The sequence below is a fragment of the Bombina bombina genome, chromosome 12 (assembly GCF_027579735.1).
Source record: "Bombina bombina isolate aBomBom1 chromosome 12, aBomBom1.pri, whole genome shotgun sequence".
Classification (NCBI taxonomy): domain Eukaryota; kingdom Metazoa; phylum Chordata; class Amphibia; order Anura; family Bombinatoridae; genus Bombina; species Bombina bombina.
Genome location: NC_069510.1, coordinates 66,777,327 through 66,802,673, shown reverse-complemented (window position 1 = coordinate 66,802,673; position 25,347 = coordinate 66,777,327). Strand labels below are relative to the sequence as shown.

General features: G+C 39.8%; 1 protein-coding gene across 1 annotated transcript in view; it reads left to right on the top strand.

Annotated features, from left to right (window-relative positions):
* ENTPD2 (ectonucleoside triphosphate diphosphohydrolase 2) overlaps positions 1–25,347 on the top strand; it is a 149,015-nt gene that overhangs the window by 60,852 nt on the left and 62,816 nt on the right. The window contains exons 2-4 of the mRNA XM_053695662.1: positions 2,979–3,096; positions 13,527–13,677; positions 22,497–22,656. Of these exons, the coding sequence (XP_053551637.1) occupies positions 2,979–3,096; positions 13,527–13,677; positions 22,497–22,656 (429 nt within the window). The remainder of the gene's footprint in view (positions 1–2,978; positions 3,097–13,526; positions 13,678–22,496; positions 22,657–25,347) is intronic.

Below are 25,347 nucleotides of genomic sequence, written 5' to 3'. Positions count from 1 at the left end.
CAAGTAAGGATGAAGCCGTGGACCGGACACACCAATGTAGGAGAAAACAGAATTTATGTTTACCTGATAAATTTCTTTCTCCTACGGTGTGTCCGGTCCACGGCCCGCCCTGGCTTTTAGTCAGGTTTAAAAATTTTATTTTCTGTACACTACAGTCACCACGGCACCTTTATAGTTTCTCCTTTTTCTCCTAATCGTCGGTCGAATGACTGGGGGGCGGAGCCAGAGGGGGGGCTATATGGACAGCTTTTGCTGTGTGCTCTCTTTGCCATTTCCTGTAGGGAATGAGAATATCCCACAAGTAAGGATGAAGCCATGGACCGGACACACCGTAGGAGAAAGAAATTTATCAGGTAAACATAAATTCTGTTTTTTCTTTCTTTCTTGATTTAGATAGAACATAACATTTTAAACAACTTTCTAATTTACTTCTATTAACATATTTTCTTCGTTTTCTTGTTATCCTTATTTGAAAAGCATAAATGTAAGCTCAAGAGTGTGCATGTGTCTGCAACACTATATAGCAGCAATTTTGCAACAATGTTATACCTTAGCAGGAGCACTAGATGGCAGCACTGTTTCCTGTCATGTAGTGCTTCAGGCATGTGCATGCTCCCTACCTAGATATCTCTTCAACAAAAAATAACATGAGAATGAAATAAATTTGATAATAGAAGTAAATTGGAAACTTTTTAAAAATTGTATTCTCTGAGTTATGAAAGACATTTTTGGGGTTTAATGTCCCTTACTAAGTCTAGTCACATTTAAACAATTGGTAGCCTGCATATTTTTACTTCCAAAATGTAGAACCTCCAGTTTACCAATATTAAATCTAATTTACCATTTACCAGCCTATTTTTCCATATATATTTTTTTTTTTGTAAATTCCCCATGCAAAGCAATTACATCCTGCAGTGACCCAATGACCTTACACAATTTTGTATCATCTGCAAAAATAGAGATGTTGGTATTTAATCTTTGCTCCAAATCATTAATAAAAAATTATTAAAAAGAACAAGGCCCAGTACTGATCCTTGGGGGACCCCACTAATTACTTTTGTCCAATCTGAGTATGATCCATTTACTACTAGTTGTTGCTCCCCATCTTTTATTCATTTATTTATCATTGAGGTATTCCCAGTTCCTTAATTTTGTACAATAATCTCTCGTGGCACTGTATCAAAAGCCAAGTATATCACATCAACTGATTCACCTTTATCTATAATCTTACTTTATCTATATTCTTACCTACTCATAAAATCTAAGTAGATTAGGTTAACATCTATGTTTCATGCTAATTTGAACTCATAATTTTGTTTTCATGAATATAATCCCTTATAATCCTTTTCCAGTATCTTCCCCACTACCAGTGTCAGGCTTACTAGTCTGTAGCTTCCTTGATCCGCCCTGTTTCCTTTTTTAAAAATTGGCACCACTTCAGCTTTACACCAGTCCTGGGGTACTATGCCTGAGTATAATGAGTCTTGAAAATGTAGCATTTTTTTCAGACCCATATAGAACTGTATATAATGATGTATAAGTGCTTACCTGTGTTTATGTTAAAGCAAATGACAAATATTATATATATTACATTGATCAGACCAGTAACTTTTTGTGTCCTGACTGGTAATATCTATTAAAGTTTAACCAGCCTTGATCATGAGCATCCAAATTAAATTAAATCCTGATAGTGTGTACTTGGCTGCTTCTTTTATATAAGCATTTGAGTACCTCTGAGTGTATTTAAGATGATATATGGATCTGGAAAGATCCAAGTGTGTTTTGTTTAGATTTAATAAAAAAAAAAAAAGACAGAATCTAAATGGACACGTATATTTCTTTGTAAAAACCTGGATGTTTTCTGTGCAATAAACTTTTTTGCCTGTCTAGATTAGACATGGGTCTGACTGCTTTTTTAAAAAAAATCAAGATTATTTTGTGTAAAATAGTGCCGGATCCAGCAGTGTCTGGATTTGTGTGTGGCTTTGTGTGAAAAAGACTTTGATTTGTGTGTGTCTGTCTAATTTAAACATGAATCGGGCTGTTTTTCTGTCATAAAGAGTCGGTTCTGTCAGGGTGCAGATGGTTTTGTGAAAAACATTAGATCCAGCAGTGTCTGGATGTGTTTGTGTGAAAAACATGTTGTATTTGTGTGTGTCTGTCTAAGTTAGACATTGATCTGACTTGCCTACACCCTTTTAAGTCGAGATTATAAGGAATGTGCACAATCCAGATAGGTCTTTTAAATTTTTTACCAGAATAACCAATTTTAAACAACTTTCCAATTTACTTTTATCATCAAATTTTCTTTGTTCTTTTGGTATTCTTTATTCAATGCTAAACCTATGTAGGCTCATATGTTAATTTCTAAGCCTGTGAAGGCCATCTCTTTTCTCAGTTCATTTTGACAAAGGAAGTTGTATGCATTTACTTTATGCAAAATTGCTTTGAGGCTAGAGGAAGGGATATTTAATCTCCACCAACATAAACTGTTTCATGCAATACAATTGCGGAACTCACTGCCTAAGGAGGTAGTAATTGCCAGTACCCTTTTTAGATACATTTAAAAATGGCTTTGATACATGTATTGCTATTAACAGATTTCCGGGATATGAATGCTTGTGTTAAATGGGTCAGCTTTCTAATTGTATTTATGTTTAATTGGAAGCTTATTTAGTGTAAATCAAGAAGAATCTGTATAGTTTTGAACTCAGTGGACTTTTGTCTTCTTTCAACCTCATCCTCTATATTGCTATGATATGTTTACTATGTTACTGTGTTACATTACAGTGAAGCTAGTGCTATAGGCCTCCACATTAAATTATCTTAGGTATCTTTTGTGTTAAGATAACATTTTGCAAACATGTTGCTGATATCAGACAGGTAGTGAGACTTTACTTGAATTGTGTGGGCTGGTTAGGTTTTCATATTAGCATTAGTAGTGTTGTATTGTAACCCCTGATCTTTCTCTCTTGCAGTATGGAATTGTATTGGATGCAGGATCATCTCACACAGCTCTCTTCATTTATAAGTGGCCGGCCGACAAGGAAAATGAAACGGGCATTGTAAGCCAGCACAGCATGTGTGATGTACATGGTCGGTAAAAGCTTGTCTACTTTAGTACTATAACGGTTTTCCAAAGTGATCGTCACTGCAGTTTTCCTTAATGATATTCAGTTTAATTGTGAAAATATATACATTTCATTAGACGTTCTGTTATGTGTTGTTTCTTTTTAATGACACAATGAGTCCACGGATCATCTTAATTACTATTGGGAATTACTTCTCCTGCCCTGTAGGAGGCGGCAAAGAGCACCACAGCAAAGCTGTTAAATATCACCTCCCTTCCCTGCCAACCCAGTCATTCTCTTTGCCTACATTGGTGCTAGGAAGTGGTAAAGTTAGGTGTTCTTCAATCAAGAGTTTATTTTTTTTAAAGTGGTACAAGATTGTACTGCTTTGTCCTAGGGTGTAGCCGTAGTCCATATCAGTCTCTTCAGTAGAGCAGTGGTGGCTTTAGAGCAATGGGAACTGGTGGGACATAATTCTCACTGCGCCTCTCATGAATTTTATGCTGCCCTGTTTATGAAAGTCTGAGGGAGGAAATACTCAGTACTTTTTATTTCCACAGGCCAATGTGAGGGAGAGGGCCTCGCAAGCCGGATGAGATGCCTTGCTGTCGGGCATTTGTCAGATGAGTGCTAACTTTTATTATTTCTGGGGGACATTACTCAGAAAAAGTGGGCACTTTATTTATTAAGGAGGAGAGAAAGGGCACGAGTAATGTCTCTTTCTTCTGTTATGTGTGATCAGTCCACGGGTCATCATTACTTCTGGGATATAACTCCTCCCCAACAGGAAATGCAAGAGGATTCACCCAGCAGAGCTGCATATAGCTCCTCCCCTCTACGTCAGTCCCAGTCATTCTCTTGCACCCAACGACTAGATAGGATGTGTGAGAGGACTATGGTGATTATACTTAGTTTTTATGACTTCAATCAAAAGTTTGTTATTTTACAATAGCACCGGAGCGTGTTATTACTTCTCTGGCAGAGTTTGAGGAAGAATCTACCAGAGTTTTTTTACTATGATTTTAACCGGAGTAGTTAAGATCATATTGCTGTTCTCGGCCATCTGAGGGAGGTAAAAGCTTCAGATCAGGGGACAGCGGGCAGATGAATCTGCATTGAGGTATGTAGCAGTTTTTATTTTCTGAATGGAATTGATGAGAAAATCCTGCCATACCGTTATAATGACATGTATGTATACACTTCAGTATTCTGGGGATGGTATTTCACCGGAACTACTCTGTTAAAGGTCACTAATCCTTTTAATAAGTATTTATCATGTTAAACGTTTTTGCTGGAATGTAGAATCGTTTACATTTCTGAGGTACTGAGTGAATAAATATTTGGGCATTATTTTCCACTTGGCAGTTGTTTGGTTTTAATTGTGACAGTTTCGTTTCTCTTCACTGCTGTGTGTGAGGGGGAGGGGCCGTTTTTGGCGCTCTTTGCTACGCATCAAAAAATTCCAGTCAGTTACTCTTATATTTCCTGCATGATCCGGTTCATCTCTGACAGATCTCAGGGGTCTTCAAACTTCTTTGGAGGGAGGTAGATTCTCTCAGCAGAGCTGTGAGAATTTTATATTGACTGTGAATAAAAACGTTGCTCTGTAATTTTTATGTCAAATTTAATTATTGTTATTTTTCTAATGGGAACAAACCTTTGCTAAAAGTTGTGTTGTTTTAAAGTTTGATGCTATAATTGTTTTTTCAGTTCATTATTTCAACTGTCATTTAGTCATTTAATCTTTTAATCGTTTAGTACCTCTTTGAGGCACAGTACGTTTTTGCTAAAAAGAATTATAACCAAGTTGCAAGTTTATTGCTAGTGTGTTAAACATGTCTGACTCAGAGGAAGATATCTGTGTCATTTGTTCCAATGCCAAGGTGGAGCCCAATAGAAATTTATGTACTAACTGTATTGATGCTACTTTAAATAAAAGTCAATCTGTACAATTTGAACAAATTTCACCAAACAGCGAGGGGAGAGTTATGCCGACTAACTCGCCTCACGCGGCAGTACCTGCATCTCCCGCCCGGGAGGTGCGTGATATTATAGCGCCTAGTACATCTGGGCGGCCATTACAGATAACATTACAAGATATGGCTACTGTTATGACTGAAGTTTTGTCTAAATTACCAGAACTAAGAGGCAAGCGTGATCACTCTGGGGTGAGAACAGAGTGCGCTGACAATACTAGGGCCATGTCTGATACTGCGTCACAGCTTGCAGAGCATGAGGACGGAGAGCTTCATTCTGTAGGTGACGGTTCTGATCCAAACAGATTGGATTCAGATATTTCAAATTTTAAATTTAAATTGGAGAACCTCCGTGTATTACTAGGGGAGGTCTTAGCAGCTCTCAATGATTGTAACACCGTTGCAATACCAGAGAAACTGTGTAGGTTGGATAAATACTTTGCGGTACCGGCGAGTACTGACGTTTTTCCTATACCTAAGAGACTAACTGAAATTGTTACTAAGGAGTGGGATAGACCCGGTGTGCCGTTCTCACCCCCTCCAATATTTAGAAAGATGTTTCCAATAGACACCACCACTCGGGACTTATGGCAAACGGTCCCTAAGGTGGAGGGAGCAGTTTCTACTTTAGCTAAGCGTACCACTATCCCGGTGGAGGATAGCTGTGCTTTTTCAGATCCAATGGATAAAAAATTAGAGGGTTACCTTAAGAAAATGTTTGTTCAACAAGGTTTTATATTGCAACCCCTTGCATGTATCGCGCCGATTACGGCTGCGGCAGCATTTTGGATTGAGTCTCTGGAAGAGAACCTTAGTTCATCTACGCTAGACGACATTACGGACAGGCTTAGAGTCCTTAAACTAGCTAATTCATTCATTTCGGAGGCCGTAGTACATTTAACCAAACTTACGGCTAAGAACTCAGGATTCGCCATACAGGCACGTAGGGCGCTGTGGCTAAAATCCTGGTCAGCTGATGTTACTTCTAAGTCCAAATTACTTAATATACCTTTCAAGGGGCAGTCTTTATTTGGGCCCGGTTTGAAAGAAATTATCGCTGACATTACAGGAGGTAAGGGCCACGCCCTACCTCAAGACAAAGCCAAAGCCAAGGCTAGACAGTCTAATTTTCGTCCCTTTCGGAATTTTAAAACAGGAGCAGCATCAACCTCCACTGCACCAAAACAGGAGGGAGCTGTTGCTCGTTACAGGCAAGGCTGGAAGCCTAACCAGTCCTGGAACAAGAGCAAGCAGGCCAGGAAACCTGCTGCTGCCCCAAAGACAGCATGAACCGAGAGCCCCCGATCCGGGACCGGATCTAGTGGGGGGCAGACTTTCTCTCTTCGCCCAGGCCTGGGCAAGAGATGTTCAGGATCCCTGGGCGCTAGAGATCATATCTCAGGGATACCTTCTAGACTTCAAATTATCTCCCCCAAGAGGGAGATTTCATCTGTCAAGGTTGTCAACAAACCAGATAAAGAAAGAAGCGTTTCTACGCTGTGTTCAAGATCTGTTATTAATGGGAGTGATCCATCCGGTTCTGCGGTCGGAACAAGGACAAGGGTTCTACTCAAACCTGTTTGTGGTTCCCAAAAAAGAGGGAACTTTCAGGCCAATATTAGATTTAAAGATTCTAAACAAATTCCTAAGAGTTCCATCGTTCAAAATGGAAACTATTCGGACAATCTTACCCATGATCCAAAAGGGTCAGTACATGACCACAGTGGATTTAAAAGATGCTTACCTTCACATACCGATTCACAAAGATCATCACCGGTATCTAAGGTTTGCCTTCTTAGACAGGCACTACCAGTTTGTAGCTCTTCCATTCGGATTGGCTACGGCTCCAAGAATCTTCACAAAGGTTCTGGGTGCCCTTCTGGCGGTACTAAGACCGCGAGGGATTTCGGTAGCTCCGTACCTAGACGACATTCTAATACAAGCTTCAAGCTTTCAAACTGCCAAGTCTCATACAGAGTTAGTTCTGGCATTTCTAAGGTCGCATGGATGGAAAGTGAACGAAAAGAAGAGTTCTCTTTTTCCTCTCACAAGAGTTCCATTCTTGGGGACTCTTATAGATTCTGTAGAAATGAAGATTTACCTGACAGAAGACAGGTTAACAAAGCTTCAAAATGCATGCCGTGTCCTTCATTCCATTCAACACCCGTCAGTAGCTCAATGCATGGAGGTGATCGGCTTAATGGTAGCGGCAATGGACATAGTACCTTTTGCACGCCTACACCTCAGACCGCTGCAATTGTGCATGCTAAGTCAGTGGAATGGGGATTACTCAGATTTGTCCCCTACTCTGAATCTGAATCTAGAGACCAGAAATTCTCTTCTATGGTGGCTTTATCGGCCACACCTGTCCAGGGGGATGCCATTCAGCAGGCCAGACTGGACAATTGTAACAACAGACGCCAGCCTACTAGGTTGGGGCGCTGTCTGGAATTCTCTGAAGGCTCAGGGACTATGGAATCAGGAGGGGAGTCTCCTTCCAATAAACATCCTGGAATTGAGAGCAGTTCTCAATGCCCTTCTGGCTTGGCCCCAATTAACAACTCGGGGGTTCATCAGGTTTCAGTCGGACAACATCACGACTGTAGCTTACATCAACCATCAGGGAGGGACAAGAAGCTCCCTAGCAATGATGGAAGTATCAAAGATAATTCGCTGGGCAGAGTCTCACTCTTGCCACCTGTCAGCAATCCACATCCCGGGAGTGGAGAACTGGGAGGCGGATTTCTTGAGTCGCCAGACTTTTCATCCGGGGGAGTGGGAACTTCATCCGGAGGTCTTTGCCCAAATACTTCGACGTTGGGGCAAACCAGAGATAGATCTCATGGCGTCTCGCCAGAACGCCAAACTTCCTCTCTACGGGTCCAGATCCAGGGATCCGGGAGCGGTTCTGATAGATGCTTTGACAGCACCTTGGAACTTCGGGATGGCTTATGTGTTTCCACCCTTCCCGCTGCTTCCTCGATTGATTGCCAAAATCAAACAGGAGAGAGCATCAGTGATTCTAATAGCGCCTGCATGGCCACGCAGGACTTGGTATGCAGATCTAGTGGACATGTCATCCTGTCCGCCTTGGTCTCTACCTCTAAGACAGGACCTTCTGATACAGGGTCCATTCAAACATCAAAATCTAACTTCTCTGAAGCTGACTGCTTGGAAATTGAACGCTTGATTTTATCAAAACGTGGTTTTTCTGAGTCGGTTATTGATACCCTGATACAGGCTAGGAAGCCTGTTACCAGAAGGATTTACCATAAAATATGGCGTAAATACCTATACTGGTGCGAATCCAAAGGTTACTCCTGGAGTAAGGTTAGGATCGCTAGGATATTGTCCTTTCTACAAGAAGGTTTAGAAAAGGGTTTATCAGCTAGTTCATTAAAGGGACAGATTTCAGCTCTGTCCATCTTGTTACACAGGCGTCTGTCAGAAAATCCAGACGTCCAGGCCTTTTGTCAGGCTTTAGCTAGGATCAAGCCTGTGTTTAAAGCTGTTGCTCCGCCATGGAGTTTAAACTTAGTTCTTAACGTTTTACAGGGTGTTCCGTTTGAACCCCTTCATTCCATTGATATAAAATTGTTATCTTGGAAAGTTCTGTTTTTAATGGCTATTTCCTCGGCTCGAAGAGTCTCTGAGTTATCAGCCTTACATTGTGATTCTCCTTATCTGATTTTTCACTCAGACAAGGTAGTTCTGCGTACTAAACCTGGGTTCTTACCTAAGGTAGTCACTAACAGGAATATCAATCAAGAGATTGTTGTTCCATCCTTGTGTCCAAATCCTTCTTCAAAGAAGGAACGTCTTCTACACAATCTGGATGTAGTTCGTGCCCTCAAGTTCTACTTGCAGGCAACTAAAGATTTTCGCCAAACTTCTTCCCTGTTTGTCGTTTATTCTGGACAGAGGAGAGGTCAAAAAGCTTCTGCTACCTCTCTCTCTTTTTGGCTTCGTAGCATAATACGTTTAGCCTATGAGACTGCTGGACAGCAGCCTCCTGAAAGAATTACAGCTCACTCCACTAGAGCTGTGGCTTCCACTTGGGCCTTTAAGAATGAGGCCTCTGTTGAACAGATTTGCAAGGCTGCAACTTGGTCTTCGCTTCATACTTTTTCCAAATTTTACAAATTTGACACTTTTGCTTCTTCGGAGGCTATTTTTGGGAGAAAGGTTCTTCAGGCAGTGGTTCCTTCTGTATAATGAGCCTGCCTATCCCTCCCGTCATCCGTATACTTTTGCTTTGGTATTGGTATCCCAGAAGTAATGATGACCCGTGGACTGATCACACATAACAGAAGAAAACATAATTTATGCTTACCTGATAAATTCCTTTCTTCTGTTGTGTGATCAGTCCACGGCCCGCCCTGTTTTAAGGCAGGTAAATATCTTTTAAATTATACTCCAGTCACCACTTCACCCTTGGTTACTCCTTTCTCGTTGATTCTTGGTCGAATGACTGGGACTGACGTAGAGGGGAGGAGCTATATGCAGCTCTGCTGGGTGAATCCTCTTGCATTTCCTGTTGGGGAGGAGTTATATCCCAGAAGTAATGATGACCCGTGGACTGATCACACAACAGAAGAAAGGAATTTATCAGGTAAGCATAAATTATGTTTTATTTCTCTTGGGACATCTATTTCTCCTTTCTAGAGGAGACTTTTAGACAGTATAGCAGGCACTATACTTTGCTGATTATCTCTGGCGGTTCCATTCTCCCGGCGGTTAAACTTGTAAAATACCGACCGGGAGATTGTTAGTTAGACGCCCACGAGGGGCGGGGCTAAGTGAGGCGGTAATTGTAGCATTACGCGCCATTTTTAATACCTAAGTGTACGGAGGTGACATAACAAAAAGCGCTTGAGTTCTGAGAAGCAACCGTTTATAGGAGCGGATCTCAACTGAGATAGTTTTACTGCTGGACTACGGATCAATCTAATTGCTAAGGGACTTATCTCCTAAGTGTCCCAGGGCAGGTAGGCACCTCAGCATAGAGCTGAGGGGTAGAGGTGTTTGTTATTTTTTACAGTAACGTTTTTTGTCAAATTTGTTTTTTTTGATTGCTAACTTGATCCATTAAGAGTAAGAATGGACCAAGAGGCTTTGCAAAATGTCACCTGCTCATTGTGTTTTGATGCCAATGTGGATCCACCAATTCCTTTTTGTTCCTCTTGTATTGAGAGGACTTTAATTTACAGAGAGAAATTTTTTCCTGAGCCAACATTTTCTAAGGAGGATGCTGGTCAGGAATCCAATGTTCAATTTATGCCGCAGCTTTCTCCTCAAACGTCCCAAATTTTACCGCCCTAACATGCAGTACCCTGTGTATCCTCTTTAGCTCCAGTTGGGGTTACTTTAAAAGACATCGCTTCTCTCATGTCTTCTGCAGTCTCAGATGCCTTGTCTGCTATTCCTATGTTGTTCCAGTCGGACAACATAACTTCAGTGGCTAACATCAATCATCAGGGAGGAACGAGGAGTTCCTTAGCGATGACAGAGGTAACCATGATAATTCAGTGGGCGGAAGCCCACTCTTGCTGTCTATCAGTGATCCACATCCCAGGGGTGGACAACTGGGAGGCGGACTTCCTGAGCAGGCAGACCTTTCATCCAGGTGAGTGGGAACTCCATCCGGAAGTGTTTTTCAGCCTTATTCTCAAATGGGGTCAGCCAGAATTGGATCTCATGGCATCTTGACAGAATGCCAAGCTTCCGAGGTACGGATCAAGGTCCAGGGACTCTCAGGTGGTATTGAGACGCCCTGGCGCGGTACCTTGGACTTTCAGTCTAGCATACCTATTTCCTCAGTTTGCTCTTCTTCCTCGGGTCATTGCTCGAATCAAGCAGGAGTGGGCGTTGGTGATCCTCATTGCACCGACTTGGCCTCGCAGGATTTGGTATGCAGATCTGGTGGACATGTCGTCTCTGGAGACTTCCGTTGAGGAAGGACCTTCTAATTCAAGGGCCCTTCCTTCACCCAAATCTAGTTTCTCTGAAGCTGACTGCTTAAAGATTGAACGCTTAATTTTATCCAAGCAGGGTTTTTCAGATTTGGTCATAGAGACCAAGATTCAGGCTCGTAAACCTGTAACTAGAAAGATTTACCATAAGATATGGCGTAAATATCTTTATTGATGTGAATCCAAGGGCTACTCTTGGAGTAGAGTTAGGATCCATAGAATTTTTTCTTTTCTCCAAGAGGGTTTGGAGAAAGGATTATCTACAAGTTCCCTAAAAGGTCAAATTTCTTCCTTATCTAATTTGTTACACAAGCGTCTGGCAGATGTTCCAGTGCAATCTTTTTGTCAGGCTTTGTTCAGGATCAGGCCTGTGGTTAAGCCAGTTACTCCTCCATGGAGTCTGAATTTGGTTCTCAAAGTTATTCAAGGGGGTTCCGTTTGAGCCTATGCATTCCTTAGATATTAAGTTGTTATCTTGGAAAGTGTTATTTCTTGTAGCTATTTCTTCTGCTCGCAGAGTGTCGGAGCTCTTGGCATTGCAGTATGAGTCTCCTTACCTTATTTTTCATTCAGATAAGGTAGTTTTATGTACTAAATTAGGATTTCTTCCTAAAGTTGTTTCTGATCGGAATATTAATCAGGAAATTGTTGTTCCTTCCTTGTGTCCTAATCCTTCTTCACAGAAGGAACGGCTTCTGCATAATTTGGACGTGGTTCGTGCCTTAAATTTTAACTGCAGGCGACTAAGGATTTTCATCAGTCATCTGCTTTGTTTGTGGGGTTTTTCAGAAAAACGTAAGGGTCAGAAGGCTACTTCTCTTTCTTTTTGGCTGAAAAGTATCATACGTTTTGCATATGAGACTGCTGGCCAGCAGCCTCCAGAGAGAGTTACAGCTCATTCCACGAGGGCTGTGGCTTCCTCATGAGCATTCAAAATGAGGCTTCTGTGGAACAGATTTGCAAGGCTGCAACTTGGTCTTCTCTACATACTTTTTCAAAATTCTACAAATTTGACACTTTTGCCTCGGCTGAGGCCGCTTTTGGGAGAATAGTTCTTCAAGCAGTGGTGCCTTCCGTTTAGGTTCCCTGTCTTGTCCCTCCTGTATCATCTGTGTACTCTAGCTTGGGTATTGATTCCCAATAGTAATTAAGATGATCCGTGGACTCATTGTGTCATTGAAAAGAAAATTTATACTTGCCTGATAAATTTTATTTCTTTTTTGGCACGTGTCCACGGCCCGCCCTGTTTTTTTGAAAGACAGGTTAGGTTGTTGGTTATTATTAACTTGCACCTTGTTGCTTCCTTTCTCTCCTTGACTTCAGTTGAATGACTGGGTTGGGAGGGAAGGGAGGTGATATTTAACTGCTTTGCTGTGGTGCAGGAGAGGTAATTCCCAATAGTAATTAAGATGATCCGTGGACTCATCGTGTCAAAAAAGAAATACATTTATCAGGTAAGCATAAATTTTCTTTTCTGTACCTTCTCTTTTTTCTCTCCTTGGTTTATGTTCACTCTATTGCTATTTTTCTCTTGCTTTTTTTTTTCTTGGAAGCCTGATGATCAAAAATTCTCCAGCTTGAAAAGATGTTATAGTGCAGACTTCACAGGGGCTGAACTCACTGAATTCTATAATAAAAAGGATGGAACTTTGAAGTTCCAGAGAAATAAGAGCTGCCTTGCATAGAAAGTAAAGAGGATTTCTGGGATGAAGAATCTCAAAGGGGAGAGTGAAGTTAAAAGATAAATACTTGGCACTGATATAAAGTCTCAGTTTGCAGCAAGTACAAATGAAACTGAAATGTTTTCACTACAGTTTAATTTGCATTTGCTTATAGTTTAGTACACCTGCATACAGCTGGCAAGATAAGATGAGACCTGCGGGTGTAAAGGACTCGGACAGATTCTGGGGACTCCACTGTGTCATCCCAGGGAACTCCCTTGTCAGTCCCACTTTCTGAAACCGTCAGTTGTGTTTTGCATAGTATAAATACAAAGGGCAATGCAATATGTTCACAGAAATATACAAAATGTGATTCTAATTTATTAAAATTAGACAAACTTTCAAAGCATAACCAGAATCACAACCCTAAATACACTGCTGTATACAGAATCTAAATGCATAAAAATACAAAATAGAAAGTGCAAAGCTTAGATGTAAAACAAAGGACAAAATTAAGTGGAAAGTAATATAAAATACCTAGCACAAAGTGTAAATGTAACAAAACTATCATGTCATGCAGAGCTATGGGCTTGTCCCTCCTTCACATACAGAAATGCAGGGAACGCCCCTTGGAGAAGTATAGAAAAATCTGGCTTTTTAGATTCTCATGAGAGATCTTGCAGTGCTGGAGGATAATTTTAGATCTTCTCATATGACATTAAGCCTTATTGTTTGTTAATACTTTAATTAGGCTCTTGCAAGATTTTTTTTTTCTTCCCCGCAGGCATTGTCTATCAATTTGTGATGTGCATGGTATACATCTGACACATATCTGACTATCTACAGGCCCCGGGATCTCAAGTTATTGGCAAAGCCCTCCTGATGCAGGAAAGAGTCTAGAGGAATGCCTGAACCACGCAGTAAAGGAGGTCCCATCCAGCCGTCACTCAGTCACCCCCCTTTACCTAGGGGCAACCGCTGGCATGAGGCTACTCAAGTAAGATGAGCTATTAGAGGGATTCAGTATTTCACAGGCATAAAATGAAGCTATAGATTTAAAGTTGAACTTCCATTTTAATTAATGTATATTAAAAATAAAAAATATCCCAGTGTAACACTCTGGATAAAGGTTAGTAGTGAACACATATACTGGAAAACTGCACCAAACCACCACAGGCATGGAATCCGGAGTTTGCCAGCTCCGATATACCTTCAATGTAATAATTGAATCAAGCCTTGAATAGAAACATACAAAATCCTTTAGTGGTCCTACAACATGGGTTTAAAAGACAACATTTTGGGTTACACATTAACCCATAGTCAACATTTCAGGTTACCAATTAACCCTGACATGACATAAGGGTTAATTGGTAACCCGAAATGTTGTCTTTTAAACTCATGTTGTGGTATCAATAAAGGCTTTTGTTCCTTTTCAAGCTGCATTCCATTTATTGAATTAAAGATTAGTAGTGAGCCGTCCATAAATAATAGTTAATTAAATAGTCTTATTTTTGGAAGAGGTTCATGCAGGCATAGATATATTCACTCTTGGGTTCGGCTCCTTGGCACTCCCTAATAGCAGCGGGGTTTGTATTGTTTTTTTCACTTAGGGCATCTAATATAAATTACATGTACATTTCAGTAATTCTTTCTCTCTTAGTTGTTACTTTGCAGTATGGTAACAGAATTTTTTGTAATAATATATGGAACCTTTAATACTTTCTTTAGTCAAAACGTATTGTGAGAAGATAAAGTCTCTGTAATATGAGTTTAAATTTCAATATTGTTTCTCATTGTGGATTGCCTGTTAAAGTCTACAGTGAAAACCTATACAATTAAAGGGACACTAAACCCATTTTTTTTTCCTTTCATGATTCAGATAGAGCATGCAATTTTAAGCAACTTTCTAATTTTCTCCTATTATCAATTGTTCTTCATTCGCTTGCTATCTTTATTTAAAAAGCAGAAATGTGATGCATAGGAGCCGTCCCATTTTTGGTTGAGAACCTGGGTTATGCTTCCTTATTGGTGGGTAAATGTAAGCCTCTAATAAGCAAGTGCTATCCATGATGCTGAATATAAAATGGGCTGGCTGCTAAGATTTACTTTCCTACTTTTAAAATAAAGATAGCAAGAGAATGAAGAACAATTTATAATAGGAGTAAATTTAGAAAGTTGATTAAAATGCCATGCTCTATCTGAATCATAAATGAAAAAATTTGGGTTCAGTGTCCCTTTACATTTCGTCACAAGTCTAAACCTACCACATGTCTGCCGATAATTTGGGTGGACAGATAAGGAACTGCAAAACAGTGGAGATTTTGCTAACAAAATGATAGTGGCTTCCTCTGTTTAGTAACAAATCCAGATGAGCTTTTCCAAATAAGGAACATGTAGTAATGAGTTTGGTCATTTATAAACCATTGCACCAAACAAGGCATTAAATGGACATAAAATCTAAAATTATTTTTTTTCTGATTCATGCAGGGCATACAGTTTTAAACAATTTTCCCTGTTACTTCATATTTGCTTAAAGGGACAGTAAATTCAAATTTAAAGGGACAGTCAAGTCCAAAAAAAACTTTCATGTTTCAAATAGGGGATGCAATTTTAAACAACTTTCCAATTTGCTTTTATCACCAATTTTGCTTTGTTCTCTTAGGCCTAGATTTGGAGTTCGGCGGTAAAAGGGCTGTTAACGCTCCGCAGGCTTTTTTCTGGCCGCACCATAAATTTAACTCTGGTATCGAGAGTTAAAACAAATGCTGCGTTAGGCTCCAAAAAAGGAGCGTAGAGCATTTTTACCGCAAATGCAACTCTCGATACCAGAGTTGCTTACGGACGCGGCCGGCCTCAAAAACGTGCTCGTGCACGATTCTCCCATAGGAAACAATGGGACTGTTTGAGCTGAAAAAAAACCTAACACCTGCAAAAAAGCAGCGTTCAGCTCCTAACGCAGCCCCATTGTTTCCTATGGGGAAACACTTCCTACGTCTGCACCTAACACCCTAACATGTACCCCGAGTCTAAACACCCCTAACCTTACACTTATTAACCCCTATTCTGCCGCCGCCGCTATTGCTGACCCCTGCATTTTATTATTAAACCCTAATCTGCCGCTCCGTAAACCGCCGCAACCTACGTTCTCCCTATGTACCCCTAATCTGCTGCCCCTAACACCGCCGACCCCTATATTATATTTATTAACCCCTAATCTGCCCCCCACAACGTCGCCGACACCTGCCTACACTTATTAACCCCTAATCTGCCGAGCGGACCTGAGCGCTACTATAATAAAGTTATTAACCCCTAATCCGCATCACTAACCCTATCATAAATAGTATTAACCCCTAATCTGCCCTCCCTAACATCGCCGACACCTACCTTCAATTATTAACCCCTAATCTGCCGACCGGAGCTCACCGCTATTCTAATAAATGGATTAACCCCTAAAGCTAAGTCTAACCCTAACACTAACACCCCCCTAACTTAAATATAATTTTTATCTAACGAAATAAATTAACTCTTATTAAATAAATTATTCCTATTTAAAGCTAAATACTTACCTGTAAAATAAATCCTAATATAGCTACAATATAAATTATAATTATATTATAGCTATTTTAGGATTAATATTTATTTTACAGGCAACTTTGTAATTATTTTAACCAGGTACAATAGCTATTAAATAGTTAAGAACTATTTAATAGTTACCTAGTTAAAATAATAACAAATTTACCTGTAAAATAAATCCTAACCTAAGTTATAATTAAACCTAACACTACCCTATCAATAAAATAATTAAATAAACTACCTACAATTACCTACAATTAACCTAACACTACACTATCAATAAATTAATTAAACACAATTCCTACAAATAAATACAATTAAATAAACTAGCTAAAGTACAAAAAATAAAAAAGAACTAAGTTACAGAAAATAAAAAAATATTTACAAACATAAGAAAAATATTACAACAATTTTAAACTAATTACACCTACTCTAAGCCCCCTAATAAAATAACAAAGCCCCCCAAAATAAAAAATTCCCTACCCTATTCTAAATTAAAAAAGTTACAAGCTCTTTTACCTTACCAGCCCTGAACAGGGCCCTTTGCGGGGCATGCCCCAAGAATTTCAGCTCTTTTGCCTGTAAAAAAAAACATACAATACCCCCCCCCCCAACATTACAACCCACCACCCACATACCCCTAATCTAACCCAAACCCCCCTTAAATAAACCTAACACTAATCCCCTGAAGATCTTCCTACCTTGTCTTCACCATCCAGGTATCACCGATCCGTCCTGGCTCCAAGATCTTCATCCAACCCAAGCGGGGGTTGGCGATCCATAATCCGGTGCTCCAAAGTCTTCCTCCTATCCGGCAAGAAGAGGACATCCGGACCGGCAAACATCTTCTCCAAGCGGCATCTTCGATCTTCTTCCATCCGGTGCGGAGCGGGTCCATCTTGAAGCAGGCGACGCGGATCCATCCTCTTCTTCCGATGTCTCCCGACTAATGACGGTTCCTTTAAGGGACGTCATCCAAGATGGCGTCCCTCGAATTCCGATTGGCTGATAGGATTCTATCAGCCAATCGGAATTAAGGTAGGAATTTTCTGATTGGCTGATGGAATCAGCTAATCAGAATAAAGTTCAATCCGATTGGCCGATCCCATCAGCCAATCAGATTGAGCTCGCATTCTATTGGCTGATCGGAACAGCCAATAGAATGCGAGATCAATCTGATTGGCTGATTGGATCAGCCAATCGGATTGAACTTGATTCTGATTGGCTGATTCCATCAGCCAATCAGAAAATTCCTACCTTAATTCCGATTGGCTGATAGAATCCTATCAGCCAATCGGAATTCGAGGGACGCCATCTTGGATGACGTCCCTTAAAGGAACCGTCATTAGTCGGGAGACATCGGAAGAAGAGGATGGATCCGCGTCGCCTGCTTCAAGATGGACCCGCTCCGCACCGGATGGAAGAAGATCGAAGATGCCGCTTGGAGAAGATGTTTGCCGGTCCGGATGTCCTCTTCTTGCCGGATAGGAGGAAGACTTTGGAGCACCGGATTATGGATCGCCAACCCCCGCTTGGGTTGGGTGAAGATCTTGGAGCCAGGACGGATCGGTGATACCTGGATGGTGAAGACAAGGTAGGAAGATCTTCAGGGGATTAGTGTTAGGTTTATTTAAGGGGGGTTTGGGTTAGATGAGGGGTATGTGGGTGGTGGGTTGTAATGTTGGGGGGGGGTATTGTATGTTTTTTTTTACAGGCAATAGAGCTGAAATTCTTGGGGCATGCCCCGCAAAGGGCCCTGTTCAGGGCTGGTAAGGTAAAAGAGCTTGTAACTTTTTAAATTTAGAATAGGGTAGGGAATTTTTTATTTTGGGGGGCTTTGTTATTTTATTAGGGGGCTTAGAGTAGGTGTAATTAGTTTAAAATTGTTGTAATATTTTTCTTATGTTTGTAAATATTTTTTTATTTTCTGTAACTTAGTTCTTTTTTATTTTTTGTACTTTAGCTAGTTTATTTAATTGTATTTATTTGTAGGAATTGTGTTTAATTAATTTATTGATAGTGTAGTGTTAGGTTAATTGTAGGTAATTGTAGGTAGTTTATTTAATTATTTTATTGATAGGGTAGTGTTAGGTTTAATTATAACTTAGGTTAGGATTTATTTTACAGGTAAATTTGTTATTATTTTAACTAGGTAACTATTAAATAGTTCTTAACTATTTAATAGCTATTGTACCTGGTTAAAATAATTACAAAGTTGCCTGTAAAATAAATATTAATCCTAAAATAGCTATAATATAATTATAATTTATATTGTAGCTATATTAGGATTTATTTTACAGGTAAGTATTTAGCTTTAAATAGGAATAAGTTATTTAATAAGAGTTAATTTATTTCGTTAGATGTAAATTATATTTAAGTTAGGGGGGGTGTTAGTGTTAGGGTTAGACTTAGCTTTAGGGGTTAATCCATTTATTATAGTAGCGATGAGCTCCGGTCGGCAGATTAGGGGTTAATAATTGAAGGTAGGTGTCGGCGATGTTAGGGAGGGCAGATTAGGGGTTAATACTATTTATGATAGGGTTAGTGAGGCGGATTAGGGGTTAATACATTTATTATAGTAGCGCTCAGGTCCGCTCGGCAGATTAGGGGTTAATAAGTGTAGGCAGGTGTCGGCGACGTTGAGGGGGGCAGATTAGGGGTTAATAAATATAATATAGGGGTCGGCGGTGTTAGGGGCAGCAGATTAGGGGTACATAAGGATAACGTAGGTGGCGGCGCTTTGCGGTCGGCAGATTAGGGGTTAATTATTGTAAGTAGCTGGCGGCGACGTTGTGGGGGGCAGGTTAGGGGTTAATAAATGTAATACAGGGGTCGGCGGGGTTAGGGGCAGCAGATTAGGGGTACATAAATATAACGTAGGTGGCGGTCGGCAGATTAGGGGTTAAAAATTTTAATCGAGTGGCGGCGGTGTGGGGGGACCTCGGTTTAGGGGTACATAGGTAGTTTATGGGTGTTAGTGTACTTTAGGGTACAGTAGTTAAGAGCTTTATAAACCGGCGTTAGCCAGAAAGCTCTTAACTCCTGCTATTTTCAGGCGGCTGGAGTTTTGTCGTTAGAGCTCTACCGCTCACTTCAGAAACGACTCTAAATACCAGCGTTAGAAAGATCCCATTGAAAAGATAGGCTACGCAAATGGCGTAGGGGGATCTGCGGTATGGAAAAGTCGCGGCTGAAAAGTGAGCGTTAGACCCTTTAATCACTGACTCCAAATACCAGCGGGCGGCCAAAACCAGCGTTAGGAGCCTCTAACGCTGGTTTTGACGGCTACCGCCGAACTCCAAATCTAGGCCTTAGTATTCTTAGTTGAAAGCTAAACCTAGGAGGTTCATATGCTAATTGAAGGCCGCCTCTAATCTAAATGCATTTTGATAGTTTTTCACCACTAGAGGGCATTAGTTCACTTGTTTCATATAGATAACATTGAGCTGACTTTACCATGGAGACAGCTCTGATTGGCTAAAATGGAAGTCTGTCAAAAGCACTGAAATGAGGGGGCAGTCTGCTGAGGCTTAGATACAAGGTAATTACAGAGGTAAAATGTGTAATTATAACTGTGTTGGTTATGCAAACCTGGGGAATTGGTAATTAAGGGATTATCTGTCTTTTAAAACAACAAAAATGCTGGTGTTGACTGTCCCTTTAAACGTTCATGATTCAGATAGAGCATGCAATATTACAAAACTTCCCAATTTTATTTTTTGTTATCAAATTTGCTTTGTTGTCTTGGAATCTTTTGTTGAAGTAGTCTCACAAGAGCTCAGGAGTGTGCACGTGTCTAGTACTCTGGCAGGAGTGTTTTGCAACATTGTATAACAAAGCTACAAATACTGTTGCAAAACACTGGTGCTATAGAGTACTAGACACGTGCACACTCCTGAGCTCTTATGAGCCTTCTTCATTTTACTCTCTTTAATAAAAGATTCCAAGAGAAAAAAAGCAAATTTGATAACCGAAGTAAATTGGAAAGCTGTTTAAAATTGGATGTTCTATCCGAATCATAAAAGTTTAATTTTGACGTTACTGTCCTTTTAATTCTCCACAGCCATGCACTATAAGGAGCTAGCTGAACAAATTGGGTAACCAATGACGAGGCATATATGTGCAGCCACCAATCAGCAGCGAGATCTCATTAGTGCATTGCTGCACCTGAGCCTGCCTATCTATGCTGTTCAATAAAGGATACAAAAAGAACAAAGCAAATTAGATAATAGAAATTAATTGGAAAGTTGTTTAAAATCGCATGCTCCATCTGAATCAAAGTTTAAATTTGACTTTACTTTCTAATCTAATTTACATGCTGTTTACTGTCCCTAATGCAACTTAGAATCGCATCCTAATGGCGCTTGATTGGTTAACAGGCCAGATTTGGAGGATTTAATCTTGGAACAGACGACCCAATCTAATCGATCTAAGTTAGCGCTGCAGAATCTGTTGGAGCTCTACAAATAACCAATAATAATAAGTATGTCCGTGAGATTGCCATTAGAAACATTTTGAATTATGGCTTTCCTATCCCCTAGAAGCGTGTTTATTTAACTAAATGTGCACAATCTTTTTATTTGCACACTTTTAGCTTCTTTATAGGATATCACGGCAATGAAGCAAATTAGATTATGCAGTAGATTTGCATAATGAACAAATGCATGACAAAAAGACTTAGTCTGAACTTTTTTTTTTTCTGACAAATTATAAAAATTATTTCTATTTTCACTCATCCTGTATCATGTGACAGCCATCAGCCAATCACAAATGCATATACGTTTTTTTTCTGGGAATTCTTGCACATGCTCAGTAGGAGCTGGTGACTCAAAAAATGTAAATATAAAACGACTGTGCACATTTTATTAATGGAAGTAAATTAAAAAGTAGTTTTAAAATTGCCTGCTCTATCTGAATAATGAAAGTTTAATTTTCAGTTGAGTGTCGCTTTTTAAATTGTAAGCTCCATTTTAAAACAGATAATCCTTTTATTACCCATTCCCCAGTTTTGCATAACCGTTATATTAAAGTGAATGTAAACTTGATGATGAGATAGTGCCTGGTTTTTAAAAATACTATTAAAAAAAGGAGCTCTTTCATTCATCAAAGTTTATATTCAGCGGATTTTACAAATACCTCCTTCTCCTGGAATGCCGAATCGACGATTTCCCCCCCCCCCCTCCGCCTGCAGGTCCTCTGTACTTCGTCAGCAATGACGAAACCGGCTTCCTCCAATAAAGTCTCCCCCCCACCCCGGAGCATCCATTTGGTGAGGCTACGCTGTGATTGGAGGAAGCTGGTTTTGTCATTGCTGTGTAAGTACAGCAGGAAGAAGCAGGCGGGGGGAATCGGCTAACCAGCGTTTCAGGAGAAGAACGTAAGTATTTGTAAAATCCGCTGCAATGTAAACTTTGATGAATGAAAGTGCCCATGTTTTTAATAGTGCCTGGCTTTTAAAAAGACTATTTCATCAAAGTTTACATTCACTTTAATATACTTTTTACCTTTGTGATTACCTTTTATCTAAGAATCTTCTGACAGCCCCCTATCACTTGACTTTTTATTTATTATCTATTGACTTGCATTTTAGCCAATTAGAGGCTGTGTTGTGCCGACTCTTAAATAACTTCACGGGCATGAGCACAATGTTATCTATGTGGCCCACATGAACTAGCAGCCTCCTGTTGTGAAAAGCTAATAAAAAAAGCATGTGATAACGGGCTGTCTGTAGTGGCTTAAAAACAGGCAGAAATTTAGAGGTTTACATTTTAAAAAAAAAAAAGTATTTATTAATATAACAATGTTGGTTGTGCAAAGCAGGGGAACGGGTTGTAAAGGCGTTGTAAACCATAACAATTTTGGTGTTGACTGTCCTTTTAATCATGAAAGAGAACGTTTTTGGTTTCATGTCTAACAAAAACAAAAAAAATCGTCTAACAGGCTTTTATCTTACGTTTGCTGTAGAAACATAAATACCTAAATCTGCTTAATACTACTTTCTGTAGCCTGGGATCATCTTACTAAAATAAATGAAACCTGAGTATCATTGTTGCTAATAGTGAAAACAGAAATAACCAGAGCTGTCTATCCCAGCCCTCAGGATGATATCTTGACGTGCTGGGTTTGAACATTTCTATGTCTTATTTACATTTTTTGGTTAAGCACTAAAATAACGAACAATGACATCTGGGGAATTTCAGGTTTTACAGTGATGACTTCACTCAAATTAATTTCTTTCCACAGCTGGACCAATGAACCTGATTCTGATAGGGTGCTTGCAGCTGTCAGTGACACTTTGAAGTCTTACCCTTTTGATTTCCGTGGGGCTAAAATCCTGTCCGGTCAAGATGAGGGAGTGTTTGGATGGGTCACTGCTAACTATCTGCTGGAAAATTTTATTAAGGTATCGCACCCATAGTCCACTCGTGTGTGTATGTGTGTGTATATATGTGTATATATATATATATATATATATATATATATATATATATATATATATATATATATATATATATATATATAATATGTGTGTAAATTGGAAACTTTTTTAAAAAAAATGGTATAAGCAATCTGAATCACAGACGTTTTTTTGGGTTTCATAGCAATTTAAGAAGTATGAACAGATAAGGGTAGCTAATAAATTTCCTAAAGGGTTAAAAAATAATAAAAAATAAAATTACACTGTGTGTGTTAACAATATAAATGATAATTTTTTTATATGAAATTGTAAATATATGTATTAGTTCAATATGGCATAAAAAACGGGGAGTATATTTTAATAGAAAGTCACATTGAGTTGTTCTAATACCACCTAGGACTGCATTGTGAACTTTATTTAACCACGGCGTATAACGCCTATACAGGTACTTTCTATTATCTATTGCGAAAAATACTTCTACCAGCATTCTAGCCTTTTGAGGTTTCATTACGGGATCCCGTACCATACCATTACTATATCCACTGCAGTGAGATAATTTTTATACAAAATAAACTTTTTATACGTTTTTATGAGCTCATTTTCATTTTATTATTGCTACCTTGTATCCCATATGAATTAAAATTGCACTTTTATACATTGTACTTTTTACCTCGTATTATTTTTTAGTATATTTTGTTTTTTAGTATATTTTGTTTCTTATTATGCCAGAGGCAGTTTAACCCTATAGGTTAAGATCTAACCTCATATTACAAATTTGCTTTTGTTTTGCCATAGGCCGCTTAGTTGTACAAGTCAAGCATTTGATTTCTCATCACATTTTTTGTTTGTGTATATAAAAGTATAAGATAACCTTTTACGTTCACATATATACACGCTTATATTGAGAGGTTTTTCTTTATGTGCATATACAACTACACATAGGTGGTATTAGAACAACTCAATGTGACTTTCTATTAAAATATACTCCCTGGGGGGCGGAGCTAGCCCACAGCATGAACAGTCGCTCATATCTGCAGCTCCCATATAAATATACAAATAGCCAAAAAAGTATATAATTATGTTCTAGAAATCGAACTAAAATGTATGGCTTTGGTAAACATAAGATTGGAGCGCATTCTTGGATATAGTAAGCAGTGATATGAGAGCTGATTGCTACTGGATCGACTCATTTAGCCAACGAACCCTACGGCCTGAAATCTGGGTGAGAATTTACCAGCCCATCCTCCAAGCTACAATCACCCTGTCCTTCGATCTGGTACATAAATATGCAGCCCGTAGTGTAGTGGAGGCTGTATAGGGTAATGGCATGACACCCACAGGACACGGGACCATCATACAGTGACACTGATCTACTCCACAGATGACTTTTACTCTCGGTTGCGGCTCGTTGTACGGAGGTACCTGCAGGAGTGGCGCGAAACTCCATCTTGGAAATAGAGTGTTCAGGCACTCGCTTAGGCTGGAATTACGGATACTCCCTAACCCAAGCTGTCGACCTACATCACAGTTCTACTCCATTTGCCTAAACACAAATTAAGTTCTGCACCGTACATAGTCTGCTCTGTGTGAGGGTTACATTCCTGCATTTGGATAGAATGGGGGACCATATCACTTCAATACTCACCCTTCTGGCTGATCTGGATGAAAAGATGTGCCGCAACTTTGATAGCCTTACCTCATTGATACAAAGGGGATCCACAGAGAATCCCATGACGGGAAATAAAGTGTCAGATCTGCGCATATCCCCTAGTCCTCAGACTAAGGCGGAGGTCCCCCAGGAGGCTCCCTTTCTACCCGAGACTTCAAATGCCGATTACAGATGTGCCGATCTAGAGGAGAGTGACCAAGTGCTAGAGACAGCCCTTTAGGAGTAGAACATTTGTTCCTCTAGAGAGTTACCGCGAATTCGATTAGTCAGAGTCGTTCACACCTACTGCTGACGTGTGGCACATGCAAGTTGCGCTTCTGTATGTTGATGTCCCTCTTCTGTATCATCCCATTAGTTCTCTGCTCTCCATACGCAGGTCATCACAATCACCTGAACAGACAAGGGGAATGGATACGTCTCTACCTACTATGCTCAGAAACCCTACCCTGTGGGACAAGCCTAGCTGGCAATTCGGAACACCTAAGCTCCCTCAGAACTATCAGCTGTTAGCTAACTCCTACAATATTAGGGAGGGTGTTGGGTAGTTAGTGGGCTCCTGCTTTGGCCCTTCAGCCTCCATATATGACACTTTGAACTAGTCCGTATGCATCTAATGTTATTGAATACTTTTTTGGACTTTTCTGTTTCCCATGAACATATCTACCCTGTCTTTCCTTTACATGCGTTTAAGATAATCCTTAGTACTTCTACATACTATGGTTGAGTCGTAGGACTCCTTCAAAGGCACATTTTACTTAAGCTAGCCATAATTTGAAGCACTGTAATGTATTAACCTGTTATGTTTTTTCTTATTATTCCCCTCATGTTACTCCTTCTCTAGGCTGCTCTCATTAACCTATATTGATGTTTATGCGCTCCCAAGTTTGATTCTTATATCTGTTTGTGATAGGCTTAGATGTTTACCTTTTTATGTCTCAGAGTAAGCAGACAAAGGGGTGGCTGTCACCCTGCGTATGTGCGTATGTGTTTATTTGTGCATGTATGAG